We start from the raw sequence: 9,781 nt of genomic DNA on the forward strand, positions 1-9,781 counted from the left end.
AAAAATTATTTAATAGGTAGACGATGATTACCTCACCTTTTGATCGATGTGTTTCAGGTGCCTACTTTGAACTTCAACAGAAAAGTTAAAACATGGCGCTTTCCATGACCACGTCTTCGCGTTTTTGGAACAGATGACGAAGCATTGCTGGAGAAAATCACAGAGCATAGAAATAGAGAAAATGGAGGGTTTCAGGGAGTCCAAAACTGTCATGGATCGCTCTTTGTTTGAGAAGGCAGTGAAATTGCATGGTGTGAAGTTGGAGCGCTTAGTGAAAGAAGAACAAGGGGCGAGTTTTCTCGTCCTTGATCATGTTGATGTGAAAGATTTGCCGCAAGTTGAAAATTCTGTAAAGACCTCTGGCTTGTCAACTTCCTCCTTGAAACTTAAGCACGAAAGGAAAAGGAGCATGGACGAAACATCTGGGTAAAATTTATTTTTCGAGAAACTGACATGACTGAAGCTAAAATGCCTATATACTCTATATCTATATAATATAGATTACTGTTGGCACGCCCCCTACTCAGTGCTACTTAGTACTTACAAATAATTCTTGGCAGTTTCATGGCTCTAATCTCTCTTTGCTGGTGGGCTAATGTTAGGGCCTAGGCCTACTTGGAAAATGTCATTTTTTAACATTAGCATTCTTCACGTTAAGTGTTTTCTATATCGTCAAACCATGCCAAACATTACTTCCCAATATTGGGCCTACAAAAGTTCTGGCATGTCTGAGGCTGAGGATTATTACTTTTTTGGACATTGCTTAGGATGATTTTATTAAACATTTTAAAAAGTTAAGATATGGTAACCAAGAGTAAAATTGATAATAATATGCTGTTAAAGCTTTCAGTGCATTTCCTGTGTCTGATATACTGTCTGTGGGTTTTTGGTTGCAGCAAACAATTCATCGACAAACTTCATGGATTCATTGCAAGGAAGGCAGACTTGCTATTTCAGCAACAAGGTAATGAAGACCAGCCCCTCAAAGAATCCTCACCAGTTAAAGATGCTGAGAAATCGGACTACTATGCAATCCTTCCTCCTCTGGAGCAGTTTCTTGAAGTCCACCCGGACGTTTGCCAAGAGAGACTCTTTGATGTCCTCAAAGTTGGGGATGTTGTCGTGGGACAAATCCTCAGCACCAAGGAGTTCGGCATCTTTGCCAAACTCCTGGCACTGTGCCGAGACACCTTCCGTTTCCTGGAGGAGTGCGAGGTTGTCGCCTTGCTGCCGGCGGCAGAGCTGAGGGACAAATTTTCCCATGTGGCCTCGGTCGACGATTTCCAGATAGGAGATCTCCTTCGAGCATTAGTGATCAAGATCAACCCTGTGGAGCAGAAGGTCATCATCTCCTTGCATTCCAAAGATGACTCCGGAGATAATGGTAGCTTGGTGAGAAAACTGAAAATGAAATCTTTTCTCACATTAATCAACCTTAACTTCCCAGGAAGTTTGCCTAGTATCTTCAGGAATTTTCCCCCAGTCTCTCACTCTGAAAAACAATTTTGCACATTCTTTGTTCTTTCAACTCCCCAACAACTCCATGCCAGCTTTGACCCTTTTCTCCAAGAGAAATGTAAGCCTTGTTTCAGAGGATGATTTTGTTAGCATTAATTCCTATTTTCCTTTTGTTCTTCAGCCTGTTTTAAGACAATTTCCTTTCCGTTGTATGGTTGTTTTCCCAGGGCCTCATCACAGAATCAGAGCTTCCAGTTCATTACCGTCGCAGTGTGCTACAGATGAACACGCAGGAGACATACGAAGACATGCTGCACAACACGGTGGGCTTTGACAACCCATTCAACGTGGCTAACCTCGGTGCCAAACTTGGACTGAACGATGCCTGCCCATTGTCGCTCATGAGAGGCTTACAAAGGTTGGGTGATTCATTGCCATAAGGGTTTCTTTTTCATATTGAGAACTATTACACTGGTAATATGGAGTGTGGAGAATTGACATTCTAGACTTGATACCAATCCATTTCAGTTTATACCTCCTGATAATGATGGCTCTCCTTCATATTTCAGCGTGGCAATAAGGAACAGTGGGGGTTGATCTTTAATTTAATCTTTAGTATAAATTCTATGTTCTAAAAACCAATGTTAATAGATGTGCAGTGTAATTGAAGTAAATTGGTTTTTGCCTGACAGGAGTAACTTCCCTGAGAAGGAGTACGCAGAACCGCTGAGAAAGTGGCAAACAAATCGCTGGTCCATGGAAAGGTTTGTCCAAGAATTGTTGTTAAGTACAAAACTAAATAAATAAACCCAGAACTTTGTCTTTTGAATCCTTAAAATTGTGTGTTAGTTTTTCTTTTTCATTTTTATACTTCTTCTCTTCTGAAATGTATAAACTTGTCTTGTAGTGTTGCCAAAGGGGTGGCATATTTCAAGGCCGGGCAGTTACTTGACGCCATGCAGCATCTCAACAAAGCCCTGGAGATTGATGAGGAGAACGTGGAAGCCTTGGTGGCCAGAGGAGCTCTGTGAGTCACCATCTTAACATCAATTACCACCCCTGTTCATGGTGCCCGTAAATGATTCTTGAGAAGTGTCAGGTGTGACACCACAGCGATGGTACCCAGCGAGCTTATCAAAATCCATGTCAACCATTCTTGTTTCCTCAGGATGTATTGAAACATATTGGGGTAAAGTATCTTGCTTGCGGACACAAAGGGCAAAATCTGACTACTGTATATTTGAGGTACAAACCCAATGTGTTTCAATCATTGATCATGGAAGTCCAGAGGTTATGGCAAGTGGTTATCCCGGCAGTGCATGGTAATCTCCTTGTGCATGTACAACCAAAAGGTATCAAGTTGACCGCAGTAATTGAAATGTTCATCTCTTAACAACTCCTCATCTGTACTCCTAATACTCATGTAGTCCCATAAACCTCTCTGATAATACACCAAGTTCAGTAAATGTATGACATTCTTACTATGTACTCTTTGCTATGATTACAGATATGCAAACAAGGACCTTCTCTCCAAGGCTCTCCAAGACTTTGGAAAGGCACTTAAGATCAACCCTAATCACCGTAATGCCAACAAGTACATGTGTGAGACCCTCATCGAAAGGGGAAAGCAGTAAGTTACCCAGAACTTTGACGCATTGAACTTTGGCTCTAAGACTGTCTTATTTATACGCCTTCCGCATCTCCCAAATTGGTTATACCAGTTTTCTGAAGTCCTTGAAAATATACTTGGAGGTTTGGAGGATTTCGTTGGAGTAAGGATGCACGCAGGAAAGCGTAGGGAGTTGGTTTATGATTTGTCGAATTGTCTTGGATTATTTACCCTATTTAGACATGAGGAAGCTGGAGAAATTGAGAAGGCTGTAGACTGCTACCAGACGGCCACCGACATCAAGCCAGACTTCTTGGAAGCTCAGCTGTGCCTAGAAAAGATCAACAGAACACGGGTGAGAATCCACTTCTAAACAGAGAGGTTTGGTCGAAACGGTCCTTCATAGGACAACTAAGCAGACTGCTTAGCCTATTTGTTAAGCAACTTTCAGCCTAGCTCTGTCAAGGGCACATGCCCATAAACTGGTTTTTGCTTACATTAATTTTTGTTGCTCCATATCCACTACTTGACCAATTCCCTGCACTCACATTATAGAGTGGCGTGATCCCGGCACTCACATTATAGAGTGGCGTGATCCCGGCACTCACATTATAGAGTGGCGTGATCCCGGCACTCACATTATAGAGTGGCGTGATCCGGGCGCTCACATTATAGAGTGGCATGATACCACACTGTATTTGTCAAACATCTCTCAAGCGCCAGTGAGGCACTTCATTTGCTCACCAGTAAAAAAATCAAACTTGTTTTATCAGAATCACAAGAATTGAATGCTGGAATTGAAGTGATGTTTTGTTTTAAGATTATCACGTGTTTAATAAGCCTTCCAAGTTTGGCATTTTCTTGCTACACTGTGGTTCTTTGGCTTTCTTGTCTTTTCACATGGCAACATTCATGGAAACTACCATTGGACATTGGACTGCAACGTTCACCTTCCCAAATCACTGATGCCATCAAATCTTTTGGCTTCTGACTTTGATTGTGCAACCATTGACCTGTTGGTCATGGCACTGAATTCCCTTGTCATCAACACTCCTGTGGAATGATCTCTGTATCCTTTTGATTTCTTTTTACTCTTGTGATTTTTTTTACATAATTGACCTATGTATCTCACTTATGAAATTGCATTTTTCCCTGCATTTTTTTGGGGGTATTGTTTTGTATTCACCTGTAATAACTACCATTGGCCATTGATGATATTTTCTGAAAACTGACTGAAATCTTGAAACAATTTCAAATTTGTTATGTAAACACTTATCTTACACATGGAAAATCCATGTACATAATTTTTGTCCATGATGTTTTGTTATGTGATTTCTTGTTTTGAACTTGTGTGCGTTGTTAGACACCAATAAACAAAGTTGCCTCGCCTGAGTCTATCTCATCTCCTTCCCTCACCTCCCCTGAAGTCATATCAGTGGAAGCTCTCCGACAGCTGGTGGATCCCAAGGATAACATCTCAAAAACCAAGAGAATCTCTGAGAAAACCAAGAAAAAGAAAAAGAAGAAGAAGCAAGAAAAGGACAAATCCTCAAGGAAGAGAGACAACGAAGGGACACCTCCAGGAAGGAGTCAAAGTAAGAAGAGGGGGAGATACTCAAGTGCTGAGTCTTCCCAGTCTTCACGTTCAAGGTCAAGAAGCCGTCATCGAAGTAGGAAAAAAAGTTCCGGAGATAGCAGGAAGTATGAAAGGTCAACTTCACGAAAGAGAAAGAAGAAAGCTAGGGGTAGAAGAAGCCATGAGTCTGTTTCTTGTTCCAGAAGTGACAGTTCTGACAGGTCACTGTTGCGGCGTTCAATGTCAAGAAGTCAACAAAGAAGTGCAAGGAAGGCTTCCAAATATGCCAAGAAACACAGACGGAGGCAATCTTCTTCCTACTCAAGAAGCAGTAGCTCTAGTTCTCAGTCTTATAGATCTAGATCGAGATCAAGAAGTCGCAAAATTAAAGCATCCACAAGACATGGCAAATCCTCATCCAAGAGAAAGTTGGATGTTGTTCAACATTCAAGTCGCTACTCTGTCTCGAGAAGTAGATCTCAGTCACCATATACAGTCAGTGACAGTTCTTCCACATCTGAATCTCCAAGAAGGTCAAACTCAAGAAGTCTTGACCAAAGTAGGAGTAGGAGCAGAAAAGACAAAACAGGCAAAAGAAGTTCTACAGGGAAATCTAAAACAACCGAGAGAAGTCGCTCCCGTTCCCTATCTGCTGGTACCAGACGCAGAACTCTGTCTGCAGGATCTCAAAAATCTAGAATCACTAAAATAGAATCTACGAAAATTGGTGGCACTGCGCTTTTGGCTGAAAAGTTTGAAGCAGTCTCGGATGTTCAAGAAAGGATGAAGGAAAATACCACTTCGAAATCCAAGACCTTCAAGACAGATTCAAAACAGCTATCTTCTGGAGCAGACAGAAGGGATACTTATCCCTCAGATGACAGGTACAAGAGTAAACACAGCAAAAAGACAGAGATGCCAATAGCAAAAGGTCCTCTGAAAAGAAATCAAGATGCACAGAAGCTGTCAGTTGACAAAACTGTGAGGATACCTGAAAAGGGCGGAGGATTACGAGAGAGAGAGGAAGCTGCTAAGGTCAAACTGAAAGACAGTAAATGTGAGCTACAGTCTGGAAGACGCTTCACTGAAACCAGGGAGAGAAGAAGTGTAGAAGAAAGCAGGAGAAGAAGATATAGCTACTCAGACTCAGAGAGTATCAGTGACAATAGTGAAGATGAACACAAGAAACATCTTAAGGAAACTGCTTCTCAACGCTCCTCATTCAGTTCCACCTCTCAGAAGGCCCAAAGCATTGATAGATCTAAGAAGGGCCAGCCAGGTTCTCAAGGTGGTAAGCCACAAGATAGAAAAGGAAAAGATAGAAAAAGCTCAAGCTGTAAAGATCGCCATTATCGTCAAAGCAGCTCCAGGAGTGCCTCATCAGATGAAACCTATTCATCAGGGACGAGCTACTCTAGTTACAGTGTGTCTGGAAGCCGCTCATACAGTTACAGTAGCTACAGCAGTTCAGGGTCGTACAGTGACTCAGATGAAAGTTGCAGTCATCAGAAGGACTCTGACAAAAAGAGTCGAACCAAGAAAAACAGAAGAGCTTCATTAGAGGCCCAAGAGAAATCAAAGACGTCCAAATTGAAAGAGGTCAAATCAAGACAGTCAAAAGATGAAGAGGACGACAGTGAAAGTGATGTAGATACTGGTATCTATGAGATCTCCAGGGACCATCTAGAGATGTACATGGACAGCAAAAGCTATCAGCTTAAGAAGGCGGATGTTTCACCACTGAAGCACAGGAAGAGATGGAGATCAGGTGATGAGGATGAAATTGTGAGTGACAAGAAGATGAAGGCTGGGCAGAGAAGAGGAAAAAACCCTCCAGATGATGGCAAGAAAGAAAAAACTCCCTCTTTCGTTGCCAAGTCTAAGGAATCGCAAAAGACTTCCAAGTTACAGTCAATTGTTCCTCAAAAAAGTGATACTAAGGTACCTTTAAGTGCACCATCTCATCTGCCTCCTGTTTCTAAGTCAGCAGTTTCTAATGTCAACATCTTTCAGTCAGGGGCTCCTGATGATGGTCGCCATCAGTCAATGCGTCCAAGTCAAGAACGTCCAGGGCAACTTGCACAGTTTGACAGAACTCCTGATCAGACCGGAGGAACTGATAAAAGCCACCAACAGCAGCAGCTTGTACCAGGAATCCCAAAGCCATCCATCTCTGAAGCCAAGAACCGTGGATCAAAATCAGTTCTAATACCTTCCCAGGATAGAGGGAAATCCTATCATACAACTCCTCATGAAACAGCTTATGAGCCAGGACCTTCTCATCGGGGTCAAGTGTTCACTCCAGAACAACTTTCTGTCATTAAATCCATTTCAAAACACTTGGCCCAGACTCATCAGACAGTCTCGCATGTAGGAACCTCAGTGATGCCTGTTGATACAGATAAATCACAGTACTATAAGAAAGATCAAGAGGATCAGGGTCAAGGGTCATCAGAGATCACAAATCAGTCAAGGTCTGTACAAGGTCATCAAATAGGCGTGATTATGACAGAGCGGCCCAGTGATACATTTGTACAGAGTGAATACCATCAGGAAATATCAGAGAGAAGTGATCCTCCCTTGGATGAGCCCCAGTGTAGAAGCAAAAGAGGGAGATGGGATGTAAGAGTACCAGACAAAGATGGAGGTTTGGATTCTGGGCATGCAAGAGGAAGCAGTCTCGCACATGTTGGTAGTAAACCTATTCCTGTCTCTATTGACTACAAACATGGAAAAGACACTAGCTCAAGCTACGATAACAATTCCAAAGGTTATCGGGAGAGAGAAGTGATTGTTTCGGACATGCCAAGAGCAAGTGCTCATGAAAGATTCGTGTATAGGACACATGACCTAGACCACACGGGAGGCAAACTGCTTGAAGTAGGAAGAGATCCATATGAGATCAGCCAGCAAGAAACTGATGATACATCAAGACACAGAGGTCATCACAGCAGAGATGGAAGATCACAAAATGAGAGGGTTAGAGGCAAGAGGTCTGAGGGCAGTATGTGTGAGACAAGACTAGATGTAGTTGAAAGCAACGATATTTATGCAACTAGAAGTGGTGATAGGGTTCAGGTTGTTGACTATCAGCATGGAAAAGGTGATAGATACTATGAGAGACATAGATCTGCTCGTGATGAGAGGAATCTGGATGACAGACATGAAAGTAGACACCACAGCAGACACCATGACAGACAGCATGAGAGACATAGTGATAGACACTATGGGGATCACCAAAGGTCCCTTGATCAACGCCACAGTGATTCTCGAAGAATCTGTGAGCCGGGATCTGCTGACAGACGACACTATCATGGCCGAGACAGGCACAGGGACACTCACAGAGACAGGTATCACGGCAGATCCAGTGATAAGTACAGGGATGCAACCCCCGTGGCACCAAAGGAGAGTAACCCATTCCACCAGCTTGTCTCCTCCAGCAAGGACATGCAGGTCGCAGCATTGCACAGCGAGGGCAAATGGGGCCATGATGGCAGTCCAGAGGATATGAAATCATCCCGTCTTTGGTGGCTATGATTAGACGCGGGCCTCAAAGAGGGTCTGCATGGCTGCCATCTTACAAGACAATGCTTTTGTTCGAAAGGGGAACCACAAAGGAGGTTTCCGTGCTGAACAAAAGAACTACCCAACAAGATGGCTACCATGCAAACCCTCTATAAGTGTGTCATTTTTAAACTACTGAATTCATTTGTACACTCTTGAATTGAAGGTCCCAGACTGTTTCCTGATTTCAGGGATTAGTTCACTGTGAAAGAACTTTACCTTAGGCCCAAAACGTGAAAAGACATCCAGCTGTGATGTAGAATTATTCATCAGAGCATAATGAGGTTTAAGTACAATTTGCCCAAGTAATTTGCATCTTTTTTAAGTTAAAATATGCAGCGATGTACTTCGTATGTGGTGTTGAAAGCTGTTTCTTTTCCACACTTGCATTAGCCCATCTGACTGCTACCATGCATACCCTCCAAGATGGATTCCTCTATGACATCCCTATGGGTCACTTAAGACTGACTTACTTTGAACAATAAGAACACTTTTAATACATCCTGCTTGCAACAAGGAAAATTTTAGGCCCTTAGTCTTTTTGCTCTGTTTTTTTTTGGGGGGGGCTCGGGGGCTTTTGGCCCCTCTCCTAAATGCAAATGTGAAAAAGCAGGAGCGGAAATTAAAAGGTAATGCTACGGTGGAAGGGTCTAGGCCCCCCAAAAATTGGTTCTGGAACAGCGCCTGGTTACAGGCAAGGATAAAGGCCTTGCCAGCTCATTTTTCCTACTAGCTTTGGAAACAGAAAGGGCATTAATTTGATGAACACCTAAATTCCGCCCATAATCGGCAGTAACAAGTAATTGCAAAATCCTCTTGAGAAAAATTGTGGGTTGTTTCAATCACATTGAAGTAAGGAATTAGACTAGAGGATGTTCAATTGACAACTGTTTCAATGCATATCTTGGTGGGCAGAGTTCAATTGAGTAAAGAAAACGTGAGCACAGCAAAAAAAGACAACATGGAAGTCCGATGAACAATTATATCTCTTGGTTAAAGATTTAGAGTTCTGTTTTCATACCACTGATGACCTTTCAACTGTAACACAAGGATTGATGAAATAAAACATTTACTGTGATTTTTAAATATTTATTGGATTTTCCTGCAAATATACAAGATGCTCAAGCACCCGATGTAAGGCATTCCCAGACACCATCCATGTGTGGACTTCATTATCCTTCGTAAATGGAGCGGTAATTTCCGAAATCTGCAGGTGGAGCTAAGCCCCCCCCATTAGCGCCACCTTCGGTGAGTTGACTTTTCTTCGTCCAAATGTGGCTAGTGGGCCAGTGGACGCCCTTAGCTCGAGCACGCGCACGTTTTTTGGTCACAGGCGGCCTCCTACAAACGGCGTTATTGCCAATCTCACCTCGTGGAAGCAGTTTTCCCCAGTGAAATTTCGGACTTGAAATCCCTTTCAATAAAGATTATCTAGATCTCTGGCAGAGTTTTGTCATACCAGCAGGAAACTGAGATTTAATTATTTAATTACTGAAGCTTTATTGACATGAAACATACGGTGGGTCACACAGGACAGAGCAGAATGTTTAATGTTGCAGAATTCTGAAGTGGGT

General features: G+C 42.6%; 1 protein-coding gene across 1 annotated transcript; it reads left to right on the top strand.

The window, feature by feature from the left end:
- The first annotated feature begins 47 nt into the window (after positions 1 to 47).
- On the top strand, positions 48 to 9,293 carry LOC110980955 (uncharacterized). Its single transcript, XM_022238048.2, has 8 exons — positions 48 to 426; positions 897 to 1,392; positions 1,686 to 1,876; positions 2,151 to 2,222; positions 2,366 to 2,485; positions 2,966 to 3,088; positions 3,308 to 3,422; positions 4,431 to 9,293. The coding sequence occupies exons 1-8, from the start codon at positions 134 to 136 to the stop codon at positions 8,178 to 8,180; spliced, it is 5,160 nt and encodes a 1,719-aa protein (XP_022093740.2). The 5' UTR covers positions 48 to 133; the 3' UTR covers positions 8,181 to 9,293.
- Positions 9,294 to 9,781: the final 488 nt, after the last annotated feature.

The sequence above is a fragment of the Acanthaster planci genome, linkage group LG14 (genome assembly GCF_054643075.1).
Source record: "Acanthaster planci isolate LZ-2023a linkage group LG14, COTS_SCS, whole genome shotgun sequence".
Lineage (NCBI taxonomy): Eukaryota > Metazoa > Echinodermata > Asteroidea > Valvatida > Acanthasteridae > Acanthaster > Acanthaster planci.